Source organism: Meriones unguiculatus, chromosome 19, assembly GCF_030254825.1.
Source record: "Meriones unguiculatus strain TT.TT164.6M chromosome 19, Bangor_MerUng_6.1, whole genome shotgun sequence".
NCBI lineage: Eukaryota > Metazoa > Chordata > Mammalia > Rodentia > Muridae > Meriones > Meriones unguiculatus.
In genome coordinates this window covers 44,205,595-44,232,023 of record NC_083366.1, presented here as the reverse complement: position 1 = coordinate 44,232,023, position 26,429 = coordinate 44,205,595, and the positions used below count along the sequence as shown (strand labels likewise).

General features: G+C 36.2%; 2 protein-coding genes across 2 annotated transcripts; both read right to left on the bottom strand.

Annotated features, from left to right (window-relative positions):
* Nucleotides 1-272: 272 nt before the first annotated feature.
* Nucleotides 273-8,796, bottom strand: LOC110542790 (prolactin-8A9-like). Its single transcript, XM_021629294.1, has 5 exons — nt 8,766-8,796; nt 7,245-7,420; nt 4,752-4,859; nt 1,406-1,585; nt 273-461 (listed from the first exon to the last, which is right to left on the bottom strand). Exons 1-5 carry the CDS (start codon nt 8,794-8,796, stop codon nt 273-275), a joined length of 684 nt encoding a protein of 227 aa, XP_021484969.1.
* Nucleotides 8,797-17,310: 8,514 nt separating this feature from the next.
* On the bottom strand, nt 17,311-26,229 carry LOC110542789 (prolactin-8A9-like). The gene is made up of 6 exons (XM_060372560.1): nt 26,166-26,229; nt 24,318-24,499; nt 22,784-22,822; nt 21,875-21,982; nt 18,476-18,655; nt 17,311-17,511 (listed from the first exon to the last, which is right to left on the bottom strand). Exons 1-6 carry the CDS (start codon nt 26,194-26,196, stop codon nt 17,323-17,325), a joined length of 729 nt encoding a protein of 242 aa, XP_060228543.1. The 5' UTR covers nt 26,197-26,229; the 3' UTR covers nt 17,311-17,322.
* Nucleotides 26,230-26,429: the final 200 nt, after the last annotated feature.

Sequence of the window (26,429 nt, the reverse complement as noted above, 5' to 3'; positions counted from 1 at the left end):
TGAAGTAAACCATACATTTATTTTCAAGGTTAACATCTAGTGTTTGTGATAAAATTGATTGGGGTAACCTAACTTTATTGATAGGCATTTTATTCACTGAACAAAAGAAAATAGGCTTTTCAGACTTCATATTTCTAAAGAAAATGCTTTTTATTATGTAAAAGGAGACAGATTATACCCACATATGTATTCAACAGTTATAAAATTAAGAGAAACTTCTCAGCGATGGACTGTCATGGACCACCTCCGAAGCAGGCAGAGTTGATGTGCACTTAACAATTTTTCCTGGTGATTCGACACTTCAGTTTTTTGAGATGAAATATAGTGAAATGTATATCTGAGCGTAGGCAGTTGGAAAGGTTAAATATTGCCAAAAACTGATCATTTCTGAGACTTGATTTTATGTATGGAAGATGTTGCCAGCTTGGGAACTTTTCTTGTTGCTTATCTGTGGGATAGGCCTAAAAATCAAAATAACAGTTACTTGTTGAGTATATTGTTAGTGTTCCTTGTTTCTTATATGTGCAATCAGAAAAATGCATTCAGAAATGTACTGCTTCCATCAAAGGTATGGGTTTTCATTTATCTAGGCCAGGAGACTGTCCAGCACTTCATCTTTTAGGAAGTATGATCAAGACTCATATGTATTTGTTCTAATATGCAATGTTTCATAGACAAGTACTTCTTCTCACAAACACAGGAAAAGTAGAAAGTTTCACTTTGACTCTGCGACATCAGAAGAGCTAGTGTCGCTTTCTCACTTAGGACACTCTTACATGTCATTTGTATATCACAGAAGCTGATATGCACCACCATTTGTTTATAGTAATCTATTTGTTTATACTATACTAATTTGTTTCAACTAAATTCGGTTTCCATGAAGTTTATGAATGAAAATCTGACCTGTAATGCATACCAGATGGTGATTTAATATTTGAAGCCTAGGGATGACTATATTAGAAGGAGCTGAGGTCTTTCACTCTATGTGGGACAAGAGTCCTCTAAGCTCTTAATAGTAACAGTTGTGTTTAATTATGATCCCCAGAGTGGTGGTGATGAGAAGCATCTCTGAGAAGGTTGGAGATGCCAGCAATCTCGTAGTCCAATCTAGTGAACACAATTCATAAAATAATTTTTGTTGCTACCACATTTTTGTGATTTTTGGAAATAGTCATAATGTAAATAGATGATATACAAGATATCTGATAGGCAACTGCTATGAAATGGTCCTTAAAACCCCAGAGGAGTCCTGACCCACATGTTGAGAACCACTGTCTTAGGAGAACATTATCCACGAGATCAGATATTTGCATTTTACTCTGGAAATCTGAGGTATATTCTTTTATTTTAATTTAGACAATCCACCTCTATTATGAATGAGAATAAGTAATGGAAATTTTCTCACCTTGGTGAGTATCCATCTAAGGTCGTCCAGGATTTCTCTGTTGTTCTCTTCAATCTCATTGGCTCTTGAAAGGATAGTTTCAGGAACATCGTCCATGGCACTCAGTTCAACCACCAGATGGTACAGAGGGGCATTCCAGGCACCCACAAAATTGATCAACATTTTTAAATAATTTTTGGTCTGAGGAACATAATAGAAGCATTATATTTTTGCATTAAAGTAATTTCAGTAAAGCAGGTTTTTTCATAAAATGCTCATGTGAAGAACCTGAAACATATTTTTGTTATGTATATATGACCCATGTTGTGAAGATATTGCATGGTGTGGAAAGGTAAAATTAAATCAATCCACCTATTATATGTGAAAATGAAAAACAGTATAATGCTTATAAATTAATATTTTTTCTAAGATCGGGTCATCATGTTTTGTTCTCCCTATGAAATCCTAACAGCCTCTGCTCTAGTGAGGTATATATTATTTGGTTATTTGTCTACCAATTGGTAAAACAGGTCTCTGGAACTCAATAGGCATCATTAAGATTTGACTGAGGAAATAGAGATAGCACCAGACTGGGACAAGAAGATCAAATCATTTTCACTCTGGGATTGATAAACACCAAATAAATTATGGCATTCATTAATGTACATATTTATGACTTCTATTTGAATTTAAAAAATTAGAACAAAGATACAATGAAGAGCATGGTACTCATGCCTGGGCTTTCCTGTTGCCTCTGACAGAAAAGGATAGTTGTTGCCATGTATAGGTTAAGAAACATGACACAACATTGGATTTAATAATAGAATCAATGGAAATCACAACAGAATATTACCTCTCTAGTATTTGATGCTCATATCTGATTTAAGCCATTCACTTTATTAATGTTTGTTAGTTTCTCCAGTTGTCATGAAAATGAGAAGAGGAATATGAAGATGTACATGGCATTAAGGAAAGAAGCACTAAAATGGTGATGAAAATAGTTGGCGATAGATGTTGTCATGTGATTCAGACTGAGATCTGCAACTGGTTAATGTGCCCACCTGGATTCTTAAATTTCACTCAAGTGTAAATATCCTGTACAACTTTTCAAAACTGCCATTTCTTATTGTTATTTACTGAAAAAAAAACTTCCAAGTAAACTATTTGTGAATTTCAAATATAGCAATGCTAAGAGATTGCTTTTTGACAATCTAGCAAAATTCTACCTCTGAAGAAACATTTATTTTCTTGATATTTTTGTCCTCATTTTTCCTTATAGTTGTCATATAATATTCAACTTAAATAAAATTCTGTTATGTTATTACATGGACTCATAATAAGGAGATGATTGCAAGCACAAAGTAGAACTGCTATGATATATAGAACTTATGACCATGAATTAGGGCATTGTTGCATACTTAGGAAAATAATACTAGGAATTCACAGGACTATTCTGCTTATCTGGCTTTTGCTTAAGGTATAGAGAAAAATGAAAAGACAAAGAGAAATATAAAATAAGTATAGAACCAGGACAGCTTTAAAAATCAAGGTTAGAAGTGATATTGTTCGGATATTTAGACTGTCACTGTAGGGAACCCATTGACAACATGTAATGAATACAGCTACAATTTCATCTATTACATAGGAGTGAGTATATAATCATAAACAGCCAATTTAGCTACAAATGTCCTAAAAAATAGTAAGTAAAATTTCAGTGTAAGTCATTCCTAAAATAGCTCTTTCTAAATGGAGTATTTAAGAATCTGCTCCCTTGTTATTGTTTAATTGATTTTATTTATTATTTATCAAGAATATGATGTCATTTTTTGTACTTTATGTCAATTTAATTTTGTATAGATTATTACTGCATTTATCATAATTACTGTAAAACTAACACAGAAAAACACAGTGCATTGCTTCTGGTGTTTTGTGAGAAAATCATGAAGAAAACTCAACTTAATATTTTTCTTTCCTTTTTAAAAAAATTTTATTACAGTTTATTCACTTTGTATCCCAGTTGTAGCCCTCCCTCTCATCCCCTCCCTCATTCACCCACAATTCTGCCCTCCCTTCCTCTTCTCCTCCTACTCTCCTTCCCAGTCCCCTGATAGGGGAAGTCCTCCTCCTCTTCCACTTACCCTAACCTATCAGGTCTCATCAGGACTGTCTGCAATGTCTTCCTCTGTGGCCCTGGTAAGGCTGCTTCCCCACTCAGGAGGTTATGGTCAAAGAGCCAGCTACTAAGTTCATGTCAGAGACATCCCTTGTTCCCCTTACTAGGAAACCCACTTGGACACTGAGCTGCCATGGGTTACATCTGTGCAGGAGATTATATCCATGAATGATCCTTGTTTGGAGTATCAGTCTCAGATATTTTGGTTTTCTGGGTTTCCTTGTAGAGCCCCTGACTCCTCCAGGTCAATCAGTCTTCCCCTTCTTTTATAAAATTCCCTGCACTTTCCCCAAAGTTTGGCTATGAGTCTCACCATCTACTTAATACCCTGCTGGATAGAGTCTTTCAGAGGCCCTGTATGGTAGGTTCCTGTCCTATTTCCAGTTTTCATCCTCTTCCAATGACTATTTCATTTGCCTTTCTGAATAATGAGGATTGATAATCTTACTGTGGGCTGTCCTTCTTTTTTAGCTTCTTTAGGCGTACAGATTTTAGGATGAGTATTCTGTATTATATGTCTAATATTCACTTATGAGTGTGTATATACCATGTGTGTCTTTCTGCTGCTGGGGTACCTCACTCAGGATGATCTTTTCTAGTTTCTACTATTTGCCTGCAAATTTCATGATTTCCTTGTTTTTAATGCTGAGTAGTATCCACTGTGTAAATGTACCACAATTTCTGTATCCATTCCTCAGTGGAGGGACATCTGGGTTATTTCCAGATTGTTGTTAATAAGAATAAAGTTGCTATTAACATGGTTGAGCAAATGTCCTTGTTTTATACTCAAGAATTTAAACAGCAACAGAGAAGGAAGTCCAATTAAATGTGGATTACAAAGCTAAAAAGAATTCTCGATAGAGGATTATCAAATGGCAGAGAAACACTTAAAGAAATGCTTAACGTCCTTAGTCATTAAGAAAATACAAATCAAAACATCCCTGAGATTTCACCACACACCCATCAGAATGGCTAAGATCAAAAACTCAAGTGACAACACATGCTGGATAGGATGTAGAGAAAGGGGATCTGTCCTCCACTGCTGGTGGGAATGTAAACTTGTACAACCACTTTGGAAATCAATCTGGTGCTTTCTCAGACATTTACAAATAGTGCTACGTCAAGATCCCACTATACAACTCCTAGGCATATATCCAAATTATGCTCAAGTACACAACAAGGACATTTGCTCACCGGAATATATATATGTTCATTTCCCGGATATGGAGGGTTTGTGATCTTGGCGTGGCAGTGAGTTCTGGCACTCAAACCAGAATAATCCTCTCTCAACATTTTTATAAGCTGTAAACAAACCAAAAATCAGTTATGTTTCAAAATTATATAAATGACTTCATTAACATAATATTAATGCATTTGTTGGTTATATAAATTTTCACCATAAAACTTCATAAAAACTGATATTAAAGAAATTAAGAAACTTCCCATCAACTAATACTTAGTCTCATGTATCTGTATCTTAATTTGGCTTTTAACCCAACTTTTATCACCCTGTCTTCTTATTCTCCTGCCTTCCCACTTTTTCTAACAGTTACTATATGGAAGCAAACACTGAAAGAACTAAACTTATCAAGAAATAAATGATGTAATTGTCATTTTTCTCTAGTATTTCAGGACAAAATCATAGCACATATTTATTAATCTTTCTGCTTTCTGCCTATAAAGATTGGTATTGACTTACTCAGGTATAAGAATTTTGAATTCATTAATTGAACATTGAGTATATAGCTGTGTAATGTAAAGATTATAATAGTCCTAGAATGAAAATTTTTTCTCTCTTACAAAATTACTCATGAAAATAGACTATTTAAAATAAACTCTAAGTCAACAAAATAAGAAAATATTAAATTTATTTAGTTCATTAGTGATTGTAGGATCAATGAAATGTTAAATTTTATTAAATATATAATTTAGTATATCTTATTTAGTTTGTAATAATCAGCTAATTCATGAAAGGTTAGTAACTATTGCGAAGGTTAGGAAGTTGAAAAACTGTCAATTAAGAACAGGAAATATGCAAGATTAGAGTCTCACAACAGCGTAATGCAGCCATGACCATTCAGGCCTTTACAGCCATTGAAGCAGAACAGTCTCCCCAAGCATGGTTGGCTACCATAAAAAGCTAAAATGTTATGCTCAGGATGCGAGGCTAAGCACTGCACTCAGGGTCAGCCGCTTTGGACCCAGAGAAGAGCATGTCTGATTGCATGTGGGTTGATTCCCCAGGTCCTGCCTCTGAGAAAAAGGTAGCGGGTCTGATGTTCTTTGGGTGGATGACACCTAAATGAACATCAGTACAAAGTCCCAATTTATTTCTAATATCAGAGACCAGACATCTACTCTTGCCTGATGCGTCTAAAACAAAAAGGGGGAACCGTAGAGAGCTGCGGAATGCCACGCCTTAAAGATGGAGCTGGTTTCCGCCTTCCACCTTCCAGATGGTGAGTGCTCTCTGTCACGAACGACTCCACATTTGGCTAAGGCTGAGGATCTGGCTTGCTTCCATGTATGTGGACCTATCTGCATTGCCCACGTGGCATGCTGGTGTTGGCTACCCAGAGGCTATTTAAGCTGTGGGGTGGCTTTCCCCAGGGTCAGATGATTGTTCAAGGTTCCTGAATAAACTGCATTAAGAAAAAAAAAAAAAAAAAAGAATAGGAAATAATGAAGACACTGTAATGCTTTCTCATCTAATCTGGAAAATTGTTGGGAGGCATCATTGGTTAGCAGCTGGAAAGACGTTAGGTACTTACAATATTCCTAAAATGTATGGAAGAGCCGTCACTGCGGAACTGAGTCATGTTAAGGGGAAAAAAATAACATCTAGTCAGAAAAAAAAAAAAAAAACAACATAAAGACATGTTCATTTCAAAGAAAATCATACTTTCTTGATGCCCATCATATTGAATTTTTGTCTATTTTTTTCTTTGGATTTTCTGACTTTGAGAAATGAAGTGTATCAATCAGCCTAAAAGCAACAGATATACTTCTAATTCTGCCCTGATATTGGACAAATTCTAACACTATAAATTCCTAAACCACAGTAACTAGTATTTATGGACTTCTTAGAAATCTAGATTTCTTTCTTCCTTCCTTTTTTTCTTTTTCTTTCATCTCTCTTTTTCTCTTTTCTTTCCTTTCTCTCCCCTTTCTGTCTCTCCTCTTTTTCTTTCTTTCTTTCTTTCTTTCTTTCTTTCTTTCTTTCTTTCTTTCTTTCTTTCTTTCTTTCTTTCTTAATTCTTTCTCTCTTTCTTTCTTTCTCTCTTCCTTTCTTTATTCTTGCCTCTTCATAGGCTTTAGTTTACAGTGTTACAAATATATAGTTCACTGCACCATCCACACTTAGAGTAAATATCTTAACTGCCCTATTTGAACTTGGCCAATTGAAATTCATTTCCTTGAATGGAACAATAGGAAATCAGAATTCACTCCCTAGTCATATTTTTAAAGGTCTTTAGTATAGGGTCTTTTTTTTTTTTTTCACAAAAACAGAGAAAATGTAGAAAAATCATTAGATTCATTGACATTTTATGAAACTGTCCAGTTGACCCTTTCCATGTATCAGTAGTTGGAATGTCCTTTACCAATGAAGTTATATTTTCTGATATTTGAGTTATGATGTTCAATGTCTCAGGTTCTAGTACAATTCAGTACAATTGAGGTACTTACAAATTCTTGATATATTTGAACAGCAAGATTATAGACTGTTTCAGCTCTGTTGATGGCATTGTTAAATGTTTCCACAAGGGGCTCCGTACAGCCTCCCTCTTCAATATGGCAAGCAGGAATTGCTGCAGCTTTCTCCCATAGCAATAGGTTTGATATCACCAAAAGCAGGAATGTCCCTGGAACTTAGAAACAAGAGCCACTTAGGAATAATGTATTAATCTGAGGTTTTCAAGGTTCAACTGATTCAAAAAGTTTTATCTGTCTGAAGTTTTCTTTACTACATGAGTTGGTGTTGTATATCTGGCATGATAGATATAATCATTGGCAGTACTCAGGCAAGTTAATATGCTTTTCTGTATAATAATTTGAGAAGGAAATGATTTCCCATTACTTTTCTTTCAGGAGTGCTTCTTATTTTTACAAATATCTGCAACTGAAATTAGTTCTGAACTAGTATTTTTAAGCCCTTATTACGATGGTATGAAAACCTTGGAGTTTAAGCTCAATTTCCTTTACCAAACTCTCAAGGATATTTTTTTAATTTTTATTTTTTTTATTTATTATAAATTATTCACATTGTATTGCAGCTGTAGCCCACTTCCTCATCCTCTACCATTTCCACCTTTCCTCCCTCTTCTCCTCCCTTGACCCTTCCCCAGTCCACTGATAGGGAGGTCCTCCTCTCCTTCCATTTGACCCTAGCCTATAAGGTTTCATCAGGAATCGCTGCATTGCATTCTTCTGTGGCCTGGTAAGGCTGTTCTCACTTCAGGGGGAGGTGATCAAAGAGCTAGCCACTGAGTTCATGCCAGATACAGCCCATGTTCCTCTTTTCTAGGGAGTCCACTTGGAGACTGAGCTGCCATCGGCTACATCTGACAGGGGTTCTAGGTTATCTCCATGCATGATCCTTGTTTGTAGTGTCATTCTCAGATAAGACCCCTGTGTCTACATTATTTGGTTCTGTTGATCTCCTTGTGGAGCTCTAGTCCCTTCCAGATCTTTTGATCTCACCCTTCTTTCATATCATTCCAGATCAACCTCAGTTGATCTTAGCAATTCCAAACTGACTTTGTATTTTAGGACAGCATTCTCTTCATCTTTTGTATTAATAATCATGTCTTTATTTATTGTCAAATATGTAGAGGAAGCAAACAGATAAACTGTGCTATCTATGTTCTGTCAGTGTCCAAAATGATGATATCCACCATGAAGTTTAAAAACAAAAATTTCCCTGCACACTTGCATACTTCTAAAATACATTTTAAGAAAATAATTTTAAAAGATGTAAGAAAATCTATGCTGGAGTATTTTTTTTTTTTTTGTAAAACTATGACAAGTGTTTGTTCATGCCAGACTAAACACCAAAGATTCCTAAGAATTTCATTAAAAGAAACTAAATGAACAATTTCATTGAATCTTTTTCATAGAGAGACATAGAAGAAAATTCACTTACAGAAGTGACATTGACTCAATGGTAGCTCCATTGCTGAGGAGTTCCCAGGCAGGATGAGTGCTTACTCTGGTGAGCTGCTTCAGTGGAGTCATGCATTCAGCTAGTTTCCTCCTGCTATATATATTAGCAGATAAGCCCCAAGGGTATGCATAGCCGTGCGACAGCAAGAAGAAATGTTCATACGTGAACCATGTCCGTATATCTCCAGGGAATGTTAACAGATTTATTATCACATACTTATCTCTTTCAGGAGGATTTCCTTTTGCTTCTTCCTGCGTCATGATTCCTGTCCAAGATAGTTTTGTTATCTCTGGAGCCATCTTAGCGGCTTGATGACAAATGGTCAGGAATAAAGTTTTGTTCATAATTACATCCACTTCCTTAGATTCTAATATTTTCTATCATCTCTTTCATAATGTTCATGGACAGAGAGGTATTCCTTCTTGAATATTTGACCACCAAGATACAACATTAATAAATTATCTATGGTGTTATTATGAATCTCTGCCAGTAATTACTAAATATTGTGAGTAGTGATTTTTTAAAACCTAAGATGAGAGTTAAAATAAACCACATGCTTAATTTAGACATTTAAAAGTCAGTTTAAAAGACATCAGATATATTTAACTACTACAACAACAACAAAAAATCCCTAAAACTTTCACTAGAAACTATGGCCCTTCACGTTAATGAATATTCATTGGCTTAAATACTGAGTACGGATTCTTTTCATGGAATCTGTATTAATTATATCAGAAATTCAATGTACAAAAACTATTGTGCCACTGTTGCCCTAGTGAAAACAGTGTTATACACTCACTGCTAGAATTAGCACTTTGGTCATAGCAACACTGATGACAGTTCTCCAAAATCAACTCTCTAGTGGCTGACAGATTTTGGTAGCCACTCAACATAGAGGAATTTTCCACCTCAATGCCAAGCAATTTCCTCAGGGTGTTAACAGAGAATTCATGCTGCCTTAAGGGTTTAGGCCAACTATTTAGTTCTGGTGTTCATTCAAAAGAAGATACAGCTGCAAGAATGGTGTGAATGATCAATCCTCACTCAGAATGACAAATGGGATGGACATTGGAAGATGGAGAAAACAGGAAACTGGACAGGAACCTAAAACAGAGGGCCTCTGAAAGACTCTACCCAACAGTGTTTCAAAGTAGATGCCGAGACTTTTGACCAAACTTTGGGTAGAGTGCAGGGAATCCTATGAAAGCAGGGGGAGATAGTGGGACCTGGAGAGGACAGGAGCTACAGAAGGAGAGCAACAGAATCAAAAAACCTGGGCACAGAGATCTTTTTCTGAGATTCATACTCCAACCAAGGACCACGCATAGAGATAACCTAAAACCCCTGCTCAGATGTAGCCCAGGGCAGTTCAGTATCCAAGTGAGTACCTTAGTAAGAGGAACAGGAACTGTCTCTGACATGATATGAACTCAGTGGCTGGCTCTTTGTAAGTGGCCTCAGAAACCCATCTTTCAAATCAGTCTTATGAAATGAACTCAATCTGAAATCTGGGATTTTATTGAATAAACATGCGGTTCTCACAGGTACATTCACCTTCATGTATATTCTTTCTTATAAAATATTTAACATCCTCATTTGTATCCTTTCTGATGTCTCACCAAATAAGTAATCTGTACAGAGGTTGTATATATGTAATGGAAGTTGTATAGAGATTCACCATTTCGGTAGAGAAATAGTACCTGCTTCAGGAAACCATAATTTAACTTTCTGGTTCTGTATATAAGTAGACATTTATTATGCCTTAGCATTGGAGTTGCACATCATAGACAATCCCCAAATGTATATTGTTTTTTCCTTCCAAAGCACACAGTTGTGTGGGTTAGCATGGATGGCTTCATCACTTCTGTACCAAGCCTATGACCTCATGACAACACTATGATCTGTTTTGGTTGCTGCACCTGGGACTGTGACATATGATCGAGGAAGAGTTGGCGTCTGGCTAAGGGTCAAGAAGGAGCAGGTCACACTCAGAACAGCTAAGCTTAATACGCCTCAAGTTGAGTTCCACTTATCAACAATTTCTTGCTTGGTCTTAATCCCCTGAAGCTGTTTCTCTGTCAACAGTATTTTTAGGAAAGTACCCAAGTTTGGGTGAATATTCTCCCACCAGACTCCCCTTTCCTCAGCCACAAGTCAATATAACTTTAAAAAGCCTCTCACAACATATTTGAAACCTTTTGTGCAGCTTGTTTTCCTACTTCACCTCCACCCAGCACTTCTTTCTATGTGAGGGAGATGTATACAGAGTACTTTGGGGGGCAGACATAATTGCCTATCCCTAGAGTAAATTTTATGTTCCCTGATCTATTTCCTCATTCTTCCACTATTGCCTTTAGCCCCAGTGATTTTGGATACCCAGGTATTCTAGTCTTCCTGGGAAATTGGCATGGCTTTTTCCTTTAAGATGTCCTCAGGTTCTGCCTAACATATTTTCAGGAATGTAGTATTAGTCAACCTGCTGATTTTACCACATATGCTGCCCATCTCAGACATCTGTTTCCTGCAGTAGGGAGTTGAGTGGAAAGCAGTGTCTCATCATTTACCCCATTTATTCTGTTTACAGACATTTTGCTGCTCATATCTCCCACACATTCTGTCTGGTCAGCATTTCCTTGGATATCCTAGATTGGTCACAGTGCAGATTTTGCCACATTTGACCTCCCATGAGTCTTGTTCTCATGTCTTTGTTTTCCTTTCTTCTCTTAATTTCATTAGCACTTTCTGAGTAATATTTAAATCAAGTTCCAGTAAATTTATTCCCAGAAATTCCTTCTACTTCAAGTGCAATTTTATGCTGAATTATCACTGGAGAGGAGATAATACATAACCTCTAAATTCACAGTTTTGGGAACCAGGGTGTCTGTAAGTACAGGGATTTATTCTTGCCATGCCCAAACAGGTGTATTTTACTTGATTTTTAATGTAGTCAAAGGAAATGTTATTTTAGTCATAATGACCTGACTATAATGCTCAATGAAAAGATTTATTCTCTTCTAACTTGTTTTGTCTTATAAAATCTTGGGTGTTTGTATTCTTATTTTTTTTTCATAGATTTGGGGATTGTTTTCTGCCATTTTTTTATTTTATGTTTGGAAATTTTACAAAGTAACTGTCACAAAAACTTGTGAACGCTCTCTCTCTCCCAAATAAATACAGTCAGATATACATATACATTATATATGTATATGTATATATATATGCATACACAAATATACAAAAATACATACACATACATACACTTATGCACAAAAAGTATACATTATTTCTAAGTGAAGCCCACATTCACAGTGAAAAGAAAAATTTACCCTAAGCCTAGATTATAAGAAGAAAACTTTACAATCACAATAACTTCCATATCCCCACACTTACAGGTCAGCACAGGAAACTAATAACAATCTACTAATGCAAATTTTATTATCTCTATACCTGGGCACTTCTGCAGTTGTTGGGTGCATATCAATAAAGAAAGAAGTTGAAGGCACTTCTTCAAGAATGTTAGACTTTTCTTTCAAAAAGAAAAGATAAGACAAAAATATGGAAAGAGAGACAGTACTCTGAGGTATGTGCACAATCTGTTCGTGCTTTAGAAAAAATAGTAGCAAAGCAGTAGAAGTTTGTGGGTAACAGGTAATAAGAAGAAAATATTTCTAGGCAAGGAGTTTCAATTTATTCACAAATATAGTAATCCTAATCCTGAATTGTTGACATAGAAGTAAATTGAACAAAATCTTTCTCCATTAAGCAGCATTCGTTAGAATATTTTATCACAGAAATAAGACAGGTACATTAGCGTTTATATGTGTGTTTGTGTGGGCATGTGTGTATTTGTGATTATATGTTAATATGAGTGTCTATGTGTGCATATAGTTGTGTCTATATATGTTCATGTATGTTGTGTGGTGCGTGTCAGGATGTGCAATTGTACATGTATATACAAATGTATATGTAGGCCTATCCATTCTTCACTCTCTACTCTTTTTTTAAAATTTTTAGTTTCATAAATTACACTTTTTCAGTTTGTATTCCCCCTGTGGTTCCCTCCCACCTCCCCTACCAATCTCTTCCTTCCCCCTTCTCCACACATGCCCCTCCCCAAGTCCCCTGTTAGGTGAGGGCTTTTCATCTATTCTGATCCTAGTCTGTCAGGTCTCACCAAGAGTGCATTCATTGTCTTCCTCTGTGAACGGGTAAGGCTGCTGCCCCCTCAGGGGGAGGTGGTCAAAGAGCAGGCCAACAATGAAATTTGCAGGTAAATGGTGGGAACTGGAAAAGATAATCCTGACTGAGCTATCCCAAAGGCAGTGAGTATATGGTATATAATCACTCATATGGACATGTTATATAGGATAAAGCTACTAAAATCTGTACACCTAAAGAAACTAATCAAGAGGAAGGACTCTGGCTAAAATGCTCAATCCACTTCCAGAAAGGCAAAGAACAAGTTTGGAGCTTGGCACAGAGGGCCTCTGTAAAGCTCTGCCCTATAGACTATCAAAGCACATCCTGAGATTTATAGCCAATCTTTGGGCAGATTGAAGGGAATGTTTTGAAAGTAGTGGGGAAGAGTAAGATCTGGAGAGAACAGGAGCTCCACAGGAGAACAAAAGAACCAAAAATCTGAGCCCAGGTGTCTTCCCTGAGACTGATACTCCAACCAAGTAGCATGCATGGAGATAACCTAGAACCCCTGCACAGATGTAGCCCTTGGCAGTTCGGTATCCAAGTGGGTGTCCTAGTAATGGGAACAGGGACTGTCTCTACCCTTTTTAATGATAGGTTATCTCACTGAATATAGTACTCACTGATTTGCTAGATGGGTTAACTAGAAACTCCAGGAACCCCACTGTCTCCAGATTCCCAGAACAGGGTTACAGTTATAGGCAGCTTCATTCTACCTTTTTATGTGGATTCTGTATAGTTTGGTTCAGATATCAGGGCATGTCTTCCACCTCAGAAAACAAAAACATACTCCTCGTGCTGGACTAAACTTCTGAGAACTATTACAAATCACTAACAGAATACTTCTGGGAGGTATTTTGTTTTCATAGAAACTTTTCAAATTTTTTTAGCCAAAGTAAAATTGACAGAAATAAGTAGTTCTTAGTCTTAGAATGCAGAACTAGTTTTTCAGTTAGTCAAATTGATTAACCTTCCCAACATAATTCACACAGAGATCTGAATGCAGAAGTCACTCAAATTAATCTTCCATGAGTCCATTGGTGATATTTTGAACTCTATTGGGAACATGTTTGTAAGATATGTATTGCCTATCTTATCATATTACTTAGGCATTATCAAATATTAATTATTAATTAATTATTTTAAAAAGTTGACGATTCACACTTTGGAAATCAATCTGGCACTTTCTCAGAAAATTAGGACTAGTACTACCTCAAGATCCAGCTATACCACTCCTAAGTATATATAAAAAGTATGCTTAAGTACATGACAAGGACATTTGCTCAACTGTGTTTATAGCAGCTTTATTTATAATAACCAGAAGCTAGAAATAACCCAGATGTCCCTCAATTGAGGAATTATTACAGAAATTGAGGTACATTTACAGAATGAAATACTACTCAGCAATTAAAAACAAGGAAATCCTGAAAATTGCAGGCAAATGGTGGGAATTAAAAAAGATCACCCTGAGTGAGGTATCCCAGAAGCAGAAAGACACACATGGTATACTCACTTTTAAGTGGATATCAGACCTGTAATATAGGATAAACATACTAAATTATTTATACCTATATAAGTTAAGCAAGAAGGAGGACCCTGGGTAAGACATTCAATCCTTATTCAGAAAGGCAAATGAGATAGATATTAGAAGAGGGAGAAACAGGGAATGAGACATAATCCTACCACACAGGGTCTCTGTAAAAACTCAACCCAGTAGGGTATCAAAATAGATGCTGAGAATCATATCCAAACTTTTGACAGAGTGCAGAGCATCTTATGAAAGAAGGAGGTGATAGAACACCTGGAGAAGACAGGAACTGCCCAAGGAGAGCAACAGAACCAAAGTACCTGGGCCCAGTGGTATTTACTGAGACTGATGTAACCAAGGACCATTCATGGAGATTAACCTAGAACACCTGCACAGATGTAGCCCAAGACATCTCAGTATTCAAGTAGCTCCCCTAGTAAGGGGAGCAGGGGCTGCCTCTGACATGAACTCAGTGGCTGGCTCTTTGATCACCTTTCTCTGATCAGGGTGGGGTCAGCCTTACCAGGTCACAGAGGAAGACAATGCAGCCAGTCCTGATGAGAGCTCATAGGCTAGGGTCAGATGGAAGGAGAGGAGGACCTTCCCTGTCAGGGGATTTCAGGAGGGGATTGGGAGAAAAAAGAGGGAAGGTGGGATTGGTTGGGGCCTAGGTAGGGGGCTAAAGCTAGGATACAATGTAAATAAAGTATAATAAATTAAAAAATAAATAAATAAAAAGAAAAAGTTGAAGAAATAAATATGGTGAACAAATTGTGTGTTTTGATATGTGTCTATATTTTAAGATATGCACTGAATATTTTATATCTTGACAAATAGTTTTAGAGAAGAAATTTTTTCCTTTACCTTTAAAATGTAAATTGATTAATGATGTTAGTTGTACAATGTGGATATGAGGAAGCCAAGATTCCTCAAACCTACACAAAGATTTATAAGCTACTAAGGAATATTGAATGAGGAGAAATAGTTTTTTTTTAAATTGCAAATGAATTGGTTATACAAAGCCAAGTGAAGCATACATATAAGTGATGTCATGCAAACTGATTAAGTTATAAATTTTACCTAGGAATGTGTATGATATCCATATATATGCATATATACTCTCAATAGATAGATAGATAAAGTCCAAATGGATCAAAGACCTCAACATAAAACCAGACACATTAAATCACTTAGAAGAAAAATTGGGGAAGACCCTAGAACTCATTGGTACAAGAGACAACTTCCTGAACAGAACACTAACTGCACAGGCTCTAATATCAACAATCAATAAATGGGACCTCATAAAACTGAAAATCTTCTGTAAAGCAAAGGACAACCATCATCAAAACAAAACTACAACCTACAGATTGGGAAAGAATCTTCACGAGTCCTTTGTCTGACAGAGGGCTAATATGCAGTATATATAAAGAACTAAAGCTGAAAATCAACAAACCAAGTCATCCAGTTAAAAAAATGGGGAACAGAGCTAAACAGAAAATTCTCGATAAAGAATATCGAATGGCAGAGAAACATTTAAAGAAATGCTCAACCTCATTAGCCATTTAGGGAAATGCAAATTATAGTGACCTTGAGATTTCACCTCACACCCATCAAAATGGCCAAGATCAAAATCACAAGTGACAACACATGTTGGAGAGGTTGTGGAGAAAGGGAAACCCTCCTCCACTGCTGGTGGGAATGTAAACTTGTACAACTACTCTGGAAATTAATCTTGCCCATTCTCAGACATCTAAGAATAGCACTTCCTCAAGATCCAGCCATACTACTCCTAGGCATATATCCAAAAGAGGCTCAAGTACACAGTAAGGACTTTTGCTCAACCATGGTTGTAGCAGCTTTATTTGTAATAGCCAGAAGCTGGAAACAACCCACATGCCCCTCAACTGAAGAATGGATAGAGAAATTGTTGTACATCTACACAATGGAATATTAATCAGCAATGAAAAACAAAGAAATCATGAAATGTTGGGAACTGAAAAGGACCATCCTGAGTGAGCTGTCCCATAAAAAGACAGACACACACTGTATATACTCACTCATATAGACATATAATATAGGATAAACCTACTAAAATCTGTGCACCTAAATAAACTAGGTGTACAGAATCTACAGGGAGGAATCTGGCTAAAATGTTCAATCCCCATTGCGAAAGGCAAAGAGGATGGACATCAGAAGAAGAAGAAGAAAACAGGAAACAAGTTAGGAGCCTCCCACAAAGGACCTCTGAAAGGCTCTTCCCTGCAGACTATCAAAGCAGATGTTGAGACTTAAAACAATTTTTAGTTTTTCAAAATTAATTCTTTGGAGATTCTATGCATAAATCAAGGGTATCTTTATCATATCCACTTCATGTCCCTTCCCTCCAAGTCTTCTTGAGGTCGTGGAATCAAATAGCAATTGGATTGAATTGGCTGTGTTTTCACTGAGAACCTTGTTTTTCAGGACAGTCTGGATGTCTTGAAGCATTATGGCTTGTATTTCCTGTTAGTATACATGGATTAGAGTTTTACACTGTGTTAATTAGAGTTTTACACTCTGATAATAATGTCCTACTTTTCTGTGAGGTAAACTCTGAGTTTATTGAAGTAAACCATACATTTATTTTCAAGGTTAACATCTAGTGTTTGTGATAAATTTGATTGGGGTAACCTAACTTTATTGATAGGCATTTTATTCACTGAACAAAAGAAAATAGGCTTTTCAGACTTGATATTTCTAAAGAAAATGCTTTTTATTATGTAAAATAGACAGATTATACCCACATATGCATTCAAAAGTTATAAAATTAAAAGAAACTTCTCAGAGATGGACTGTCATGGACCACCTCCGAAGCAGGCAGGGTTGATGTGCACTTAACAATTTTTCCTGGTGATTCGACACTTCAGTTTTTTGAGATGAAATATAGTGAAATGTATATCTGAGCGTAGGCAGTTGGAAAGGTTAAATATTGCCAAAAACTTATCATTTCTGAGACTTGATTTTATGTATGGAAGATGTTGCCAGCGTGGGAAATTTTCCTGTGTCTTTTCTGTAGGATAGGCCTAAAAATCAAAATAACAGTTACTTGTTGAATATATTGTTAGTGTTCCTTGTTTCTCATATGTGCAATCAGAAAAATACATTCAGAAATGTACTGCTTCCATCAAAGGTATTGGTTTTCATTTATGTAGACCAGGAGACTGTCCAGCAGTTCATCTTTTAGGAAGTACTATCAAGACTCATATGTATGTGTTCTAATATGCAATAGATCACAGACAAGTAAGTACTTCTTTTCAGAAACAGAGGGAAAATAGAAAGTTTCACTTTGACTCTGAGACATTGGAAGAGCTAGTGTCGGTTTCTCACTTAGGACACTCTAACATGTCATTTGTATATCACAGAAGCTGATATTCGCCAACATTTGTTTATACATTTCAACTAAATTCATTTCCATGAAGTTTATGAACGAAAATCTGACCTGTAATACATACCAGATGGTGATTTAATATATGAAGCCTAGGGATGACTACATTAGAAGGAGCTGAGCTCTTTCACTCTATCCAGGACAGGAGTCCTCTAAGTACTTAATAGTAACAGTTGTGTTTAATTATGATCCTCAGAGTGGTAGTGATAAGAAGCATCTTTGAGAAGGTTGGAGATGCCAACAACCTTGTAGGCCAGTGGTTCTCAATTTTCCCAATCTGTGACCCTTTAATACTGTACCTCAAGATCTAGTGGACACCATTCATAAAATAATTTTTGTTGCTGCAACATATTTGTAATTTTTGGAAATAGTCATAATGTAAATAGATGATATACAAGATATTTGATAGGCAACTGCCATGGAAGGGTTAAACCCCCAGAGGAGTCCTGACCCACATGTTGAGAACCACTGTCTTAGGAGAACATTATCCACGAGATCAGATATTTGCATTTTTCTCTGTAAATCTGAGGTATATTCTTTTACTTTAATTTAGACAATCCACCTCTTTTATGAATGAGAATAAGTAATGGAAATTTTCTCACCTTGGTGAGTATCCATCTAAGGTCGTCCAGGAGTTCTCTGTTGTTCTCTTCAATCTCTTTGGCTTTTGAAAGGATAGTTTCAGGAACATCGTCCATGGCACTCAGTTCAACCACCAGATGGTACAGAGGGGCATCCCAGGCACCCACAAAATTGATCAGCATTTTTAAATATTTTTTGGTCTGAGGAACATAATAGAACCATTATATTATTGCATTAAAATAATTTCAGTAAAGCAGGTTTTTTCATAAAATGCTCATGTGAAGAAGCTGAAACATATTTTTCCTATGTATATATGACCCATGTTGTGAAGATATTGCATGGTGTGGAAAGGTATAATTTAATCAATCCACCTATTATATGTGAAAATGAAAAAAAAATTATAATGCTTATAAATTAATATTTTTTCTAAGATCAGGTCATCATGTTTTGTTCTCCCTATGAAATCCTAACAGCCTCTGCTCTAGTGAGGTATATATTATTTGGTTATTTGTCTATCAATTGGTAAAACAGGTCTCTGGGATTCAATAGGCATCATTAAGATTTGACTGAGGAAATAGAGATATCACCAGACAGGGACAAGTGGCTCAAATCATTTTCACTCTGGGATTCATAAACAGCAAATAAATTATGGCATTCATTAATGTACATATTTTTGATTTCTATATGAATTAAAAAAAATAGAACAAAAATACAATGAAGATGGCATGGTACTCATGCCTGGGCTTTCCTGTTGCCTCTGACAGAAAAGGATATTTATTGCCATGTATAGGTTAAGAAACATGACACAACATTGGATTTAATAATGGAATCAATGGAAATCACAACAGAATATTACCTCTCTAGTATTTGATGCTCATATCTGATTTAAGCTATTCACTTTATTGATGTTTGTAAGTTCCCCCAGTGGTCATGAAAATAAGAATAGGAATATGAAGATGTACATGGCATTAAGGAAAGGAGCACTAAAATGGTGATGGAAATAGATGGCGATAGATGCTGTCATGTGATTCAGACTGAGATCTGCAACTGGTTAATGTGCCCACCTGGATTCTTAAATTCCATTCAAGTGTAAATATCCTGTACAACTTTTCAAAACTGCTATTTCTTATTATTATTTACTGAAAAAAAAAACTTCCAAGTAAACTATTTGTGAATTTCAAATATAGCAATGCTAAGAGATTGCTTTTTGACAATCTAGCAAAATTCTACCTCTGAACAAAACATTTATTTTCTTGATATCTTTGTCCTCATTTTCCCTTATAGTTGTCATATAATATTCAACTTAAATAAAATTCTGTTATGTTATTACATGGACTCATAATAAGGAGATGATTGCAATCACAAAATCGAACTGCTATGATATATAGAACTTATGACCATGAATTAGGGCATTGTTGCATACTTAGGAAAATAATACTAGGAATTCACAGGACTATTCTGCTTATCTGGCTTTTGCTTAAGGTATAGAGAAAAATTAAGAGACAAAGAAAAATATAAAGTAAATATAAAACCAGGACAGATTTAAAAATGAAGAATAGAAGTTTTTGATATTGTTTGTGATATTAGATATTGTTTGTGATATTATTTAGAATGCCACCGTAGGGAACCCATTAACAACATGTAATGAATACAGCTACATTTTCATCTATTACATAGGAGTGAGTATATAATCATAAACAGCCAATTTAGCTACAAATGTCCTAAAAAATAGTAAGTAAAATTTCAGTGTAAGTCATTCTTAAAATAGCTCTTTCTAAATGGACTATTTAAGAATCTGCTCCTTTGTTATTGTTTAATTGATTTTATTTATAATTTATCAAGAATATAATGTCATTGTACTTTATGTCAATTTAATTTTGTATAGATTATTACTGCATTTATCATAATTCCTGTAAAACTAACACAGAAAAACACAATGCATTGCTTCTGGTGTTTTGTGAGAAAATCATGAAGAAAACTCAACTTGATATTTTTTCATTCATTTTTTTAATGAATGAAAATGTTTAAATGTTATTACAGTTTATTCATTTTGTATCCCAGCTGTAGCCCTCTCTCTCATCCCCTCCATCATTCACCCACAATCCTGCCCTCCCTTCCCCTTCTTCTCCCACTCTACTTCCCAGTCCACTGATAGAGGAAGTCCTCCTCCTCTTCCACTTACCCTAACCTATCAGGTCTCATCAGGACTGTCTGCAATGTCTTCCTCTGTGGCCCTGGTAAGGCTGCTTCCCCACTCAGGAGGTTATGGTCAAAGAGCCAGCTACTAAGTTCATGTCAGAGACATCCCCTGTTCCCCTTACTAGGAAACCCACTTGGACACTGAGCTGCCATTTGTTACATCTGTGCAGGAGATCTAGGTTATATCCATGAATGGTCCTTGTTTGGAGTATCGGTCTCAGATATTGTGGTTTTCTTGGTTTCCTTGTAGAGCCCCTGTCTCCTCCAGCTCAATCAATTTTCCCATTTTTTCATGAGATTTCCTGCACTCTACCCAAAGTTTGGCTATGAATCTCAGCTTCTACTTTAATACCCTGCTGGATTGAGTCTTTCAGAGGCCCTCTATGGTAGGCTCCTGTCCTATTTCCAGTTTTCATCCTCTTCCAATGACTATTTCATTTGCCTTTCTGAATAATGAGGATTGATCATCTTACTGTGGGCTGTCTTTCTTTTTTAGCTTCTTTAGGTGTACAGATTTTAGAATGATTATTCTGTATTATATGTCTAATATTCACTTATGAGTGTGTATATACCATGTGTGTCTTTCTGCTGCTGGGATACCTCACTCAGGATGATCTTTTCTAGTTCCAACTATTTGCCTGCAAATTTCATGATTTCCTTGTTTTTAATGCTGAGTAGTATTCCACTGTGTAAATGTACCACAGTTTCTGTATCCATTCCTCCATTGAGGGACATCTGGGTTGTTTCCAGATTGTTGTTAATAAGAATAAAGTTGCTATTAACATGGTTGAGCAAATGTCCTTGTTTTATATTCAAGAATTTAAACAGCAACAGAGAAGGAAGTCCAATTAAATGTGGATTACAAAGCTAAAAAGAAGTCTCGATAGAGGATTATCAAATGGCAGAGAAACACTTAAAGAAATGCTTAACGCCCTTAGTCATCAGGGAAATATAAATGAAAACATCCCTGAGATTTCACCTTACACCCATCAGAATGGCTAAGATCAAAAACTCAAGTGACAACACATGCTGGAGAGGTTGTGGAGAAATGGGAACCCTTCTCCACAGCTGGTGGGAATGTAAATTTGTACAACCACTTTGGAAATCAATCTGGTGCTTTCTCAGACACTTACAAATAGTGCTACCTCAAGATCCTGCTATACCACTCCTAGGCATATATCCAAATTATGCTCAAGTACACAACAAGGACATTTGCTCACCGGAATATATATATGTTCATTTCCCCGATATGGAGGATTTGTGATCTTGGCATGGCAGTGAGTTCTGGCACTGAAACCAGGATAATCCTCCCTCATCATTTTTGTAAGCTGTAAACAAACCAAAAATCAGTTATTTTTCAAAATTATATAAATGACTTCATTGACATAATATTAATGCATTTGTTGGTTATTTAAATTTACAACATTAAACTTCATAAAAACTAATATTAAAAAAATTAAGAAACTTCCCATACACTAATAGTCTCATGTATCTGCATATTAATTTGGCTTTTCACCCAACTTTTATCACCCTGTCTTCCCACTTTTTCTAAAAGTTACAATATGGAAGGCAAACACTGAACGAACTAAACTTATCAAGAAATAAATTATGTAATTGTCATTTTTCTCTAGTATTTCCGGACAAAACCATAACACATGTTTATTAATCTTTCTGTTTTCTGTCTATAAAGACTGATATTGGCTTACTCAGGTATAAGAATTTTGAATTCATTAATTGAACATCGAGTATATAGCTGTGTAATGTAAAGATTATAATAGTCTTAGAATGAAACTTTTTTTTCTCTTACAAATTACTCATGAAAATAGACTATTTAAAATAAACTCTAAGTCAACAAAATAAGAAAATATTAAATTTATTTAGTTCGTTAGTGATTGTAGGATCAATGAAATATGAAATTTTATTAAATATAAAATTTAGGATATCTTATTTAGTTTGTAATAATCAGCTAATTCATGATAGGTTAGTAACTATGGCAAAGGTTAGGAAGTTGAAAAACTGTCAATTAAGAACAGGAAATAATGAAGACAATGTAATGCTTTCTCATCTAATCTGGAACTATTGTTGGGAGGCATCATTGGTTAGCAGCTGGAAAGACATTAGGTACTTACAATATTCCTAAAATGTATGGAAGAGCTGTCACTGTGGAACTGAGTCATGTTAAGGGGAAAAAATAACATCTAGTCAGAAAAAAAACCAACATAAAGACATGTTCATTTCAAACAAAATCATATTCTCTTGATGCCCATCATATTGAATTGTCTATTTTTTTCTTTGGATTTTCTGACTTTGAGAAATGATATGTAGCAATCAGCCTAAAAGCAACAGATATACTTTTAATTCTGCCCTGATATTGGACAAATTCTAACACTATAAATTCCCAAACCACAATAACTAGTATTTATGGGCTTCTTAGAAATGTAGATTTCTTTCTTCCTTCCTTCCTTTTTTCTTTTTCTTTCATCTCTCTTTTTCTCTCTCTTTCCCTTCCTTTCTCTCCCCTTCCTTTCTCTTGCATTTCTTTCTTTTTTTTTAACTTTTAAACTTTATTTTATTAATTACACTTTATTCACTTTGTATCTCCCATAAGCCCCTTCCTCCTCCCCTCCCAATTCCACCCTCCCTCCCCCTTCTTCACACATGCCCCTTCCCAAGTCAACTGATAGGGGAGGTCCCCTCTCCTCCCTTCTGATCTTAGTCTATCAGATCACATCAGGAGTGACTGCATTGTCATCTCCTGTGGTCTGGTAAGGCTGTTCCCCCACAGGGGGAGGTGATCAAGGAGCAGGCCAATCAGATTATGTCAGAGGCAGGCCCTCTCCCCATTACTATGTAACCCACTTGGACACTAAACTGCCATGGGCTACATCTGTGCAGGGGTTCTAGATTATCTCCATGCATGGTACTTGGTTGGAGTATAGTCTCTGGGAAGACCCCTGTGTTCAAATTTTCTGGTTCTGTTCCTCTCCTTGTGGAGTTCCTGTCCTCTCTAGATCTTACTATTTCCCACTTCTTACATAAGCTTCCATGCACTCTGCCCAACAGTTGGCCATCAGGCTCAGCATCTGCTTTGATAGTCTGCAGGGCAGAGGCTTTCAGAGGTCCTCTGTAGCAGATTCCTAGCTTGTTTCCTGTTTTCTTCTTCCTCTGATGTCCATCCTCTTTGCCTTTTGGGATGGGGATTGAGCATTTTAGTTTTCTTTCTTTCTTTCTCTCTTTCTTTCTTTCTCTCTTTCTTCCTTTATTCTTGCCTCTTCACATACTTTAGTTTACCTGTGTTCCAAATATATAGTTCACTGCACCGTCCACACTTAGAGTAAATATCTTAACTGCCCTATTTGAACTTGGCCAATTGAAATTCATTTCCTTGAATGGAACAATAGGAAATCAGAATTCACTCCCTAGTCATATTTGTAAAGGTCTCTAGTATAGGGCATTTTTTTTTTTCACAAAAACAGAGAAAATGTAGAAAAATCATTAGATTCATTGACATTTTATGAAACTGTCCAGATGACCCTTTCCATGTATCAGTAGTTGGTATGTCCTTTACCAATGAAGTTATATTTTCTGATATTTGAGTTATGAGGCTTAATGTCTCAGGTTCTAGTACAATTCAAACATTAGTATGAAGGTTGAGGTACTTACAAATTCTTGATATATTTGAACAGCAAGATTATAGACTGTTTCAGCTCTGTTGATAGCATTGTTAAATGTTTCCACAACGGGCTCCGTACAGCCTCCCTCTTTAGTATGGCAAGCAGGAATTGCTGCAGCTTTCTCCCACAGCAGTAGGTTTGACATCACCAAAAGCAGGAATGTCCCTGCAACTTAGAAACAAGAGCCCCTTAGGAATAATGTATTAATCTGAGGTTTTCAAGGTTCAACTGATTCAAAAACTTTTATCTGTCTGAAGTTTTCTTTACTACATGACTTGGTGTTGTATGTCTTGTATGATAGATATAATCACTGACAGTACTTAGGCAAGTTAATATGTTTTTCTCTATAACAATTTGAGAACGAAATCATTTCCCATTACTTCTGTTTCAGGAGTGCTTCTTATTTATTTATTTAAATTTTATTAGATTTCTTTTTTGTTTTTTTTATTAATTTTATTTTTCTTTTTAGTTACATTTTGTTAACTCTGTGTCCCATAAATATATGCAAATGAAATTAATTCTGAACTAGTATTTTTAAGTCCTTTTTTTCTCTTTTTTTTCTCTTTTTTTTTGAATTTTTTTTTTATTTATCAGTTACATTTTATTAACTCTGTATCCCAGCTGTGTCCCGATCCCTCATTCCCTCCCAGTCCCTCCCTCCCTCCCTCATCTCCACCGTGCCCCTTTCCAAGTCCACTGATAGGGGGGACCTCCTCCCCATTCATCTGATCCTGTTTTATCAGGTATCTTCAGGACTGGCTGCAAAGCCCTCCTCTGTGGCCTAACAGGACTGCTCCTCCCTTCGGGGGTGGGGAGACCAAAGAGCCAGTCATCGAGTTCCTGTTAGAAATAGTCCCTGTTCCCCTCACTTTGGGATGGGATGGTATCTTTGGAGTTTAAGCTCAATTTCATTTACCAAACTCTCAAGGATTTTTTTAATTTTATTTTTTATTTATTTTAATTTATTCACATTGTATTGCACCTGTAGCCCCCTTCCTCATCCTCTACCATTTCCACCTTTCCTCCCTCTTCTCCTCCCTTGACCCTTCCCCAGTCCACTTATAGGGAGGTCCTCTTCTCCTTCCATCTGACCCTAGCCTATAAGGTTTCATCAGGACTGGCTGCATTGTATTCTTCTGTGGCCTGGTAAGGCTGCTCCCACTTCAGGGGAGGTGATCAAAGAGCCAGCCACTGAATTCATGCCAGATACAGCCCATGTTCCTCATTTCTAGGGAGCCCACTTGGAGACTGAGCTGCCATGGGCTACATCTAACCAGGGGTTCTAGGTTATCTCCATGCATGGTCCTTGTTTAGAGTGTCATTCTCAGATAAGACCCCTGTGTCTACGTTATTTGGTTCTGTTGATCTCCTTGTGGAGCTCCAGTCCCCTTCATGTCTTTCTATCTCACCCTTCTTTCATATCATTCCAGATTGACCTCAGTATAACTTAGCAATTTCAAACTGACTTGTATTTTAGGACAGCATTCTCTTCATCTTTTGTATTAGTAACCATGTCTTTTTTTATTGTCTAATATGTAGAGGAAGCAAACAGATAAACTGTGCTAAGTTCTGTCAGTGGCCAAAATGATGATTTCCACCACAAAGTTTAAAAACAAAAAATTCCCTGCATACTTGTATACTTGTATAATACCTTTCAAGAAAATAATTTTAAAAGATATAAGAAAAATCTATACTGTAGTATTTTATTAAACTGTGACAAGTATTTGTTAATGCCAGAGTAAATATCAAAGATTCCTAAGAACTTCATTAAAACAAACTAAATGAACAATTTCATTGAATCTTTTTCATAGAGAGACATAGAAGAAAATTCACTTACAGAAGTGACGTTGACTCAATGGCAGCTCCATCGCTGAGGAGTTCCCAGGCAGGTTGTGTGCTGACTCTGGTGAGCTGCTTCACTGGAGTCATGCATTCAGCTAGTTTCCTCCTACTATATATACTAGCAGATAAGCCCCAAGGGTATGCATAGCCGTGCGACAGCAAGAAGTCATGTTCATACGTGAACCATGTCTGTATATCTCCAGGGAATGTTAACAGATTTATTATCACATACTTATCTCTTTCAGGAGGATTTCCTTTT

Bases quoted from the DNA above. Each gene is read 5' to 3' on its own strand.
- LOC110542789 (XM_060372560.1), bottom strand. From the start codon at position 26,196: ATGGAGCTGCCATTGAGTCAACGTCACTTCT. The intron at 21,983-22,783 runs GTAAGTACCTAA...GTTTGTTTACAG, and splicing joins CCATACATTTTAGGAATATT to CTTACAAAAATGATGAGGGA. The intron at 18,656-21,874 runs GTGAGCAAATGT...TATGTTCCTCAG, and splicing joins ATGAACATATATATATTCCG to ACCAAAAAATATTTAAAAAT.
- LOC110542790 (XM_021629294.1), bottom strand. From the start codon at position 8,796: ATGCATGACTCCACTGAAGCAGCTCACCAGA. The intron at 7,421-8,765 runs GTAAGCACTCAT...TCTAAGTTCCAG, and splicing joins CACTGAAGCAGCTCACCAGA to GGACATTCCTGCTTTTGGTG. The intron at 1,586-4,751 runs GTGAGCAAATGT...TATGTTCCTCAG, and splicing joins ATGAACATATATATATTCCG to ACCAAAAATTATTTAAAAAT.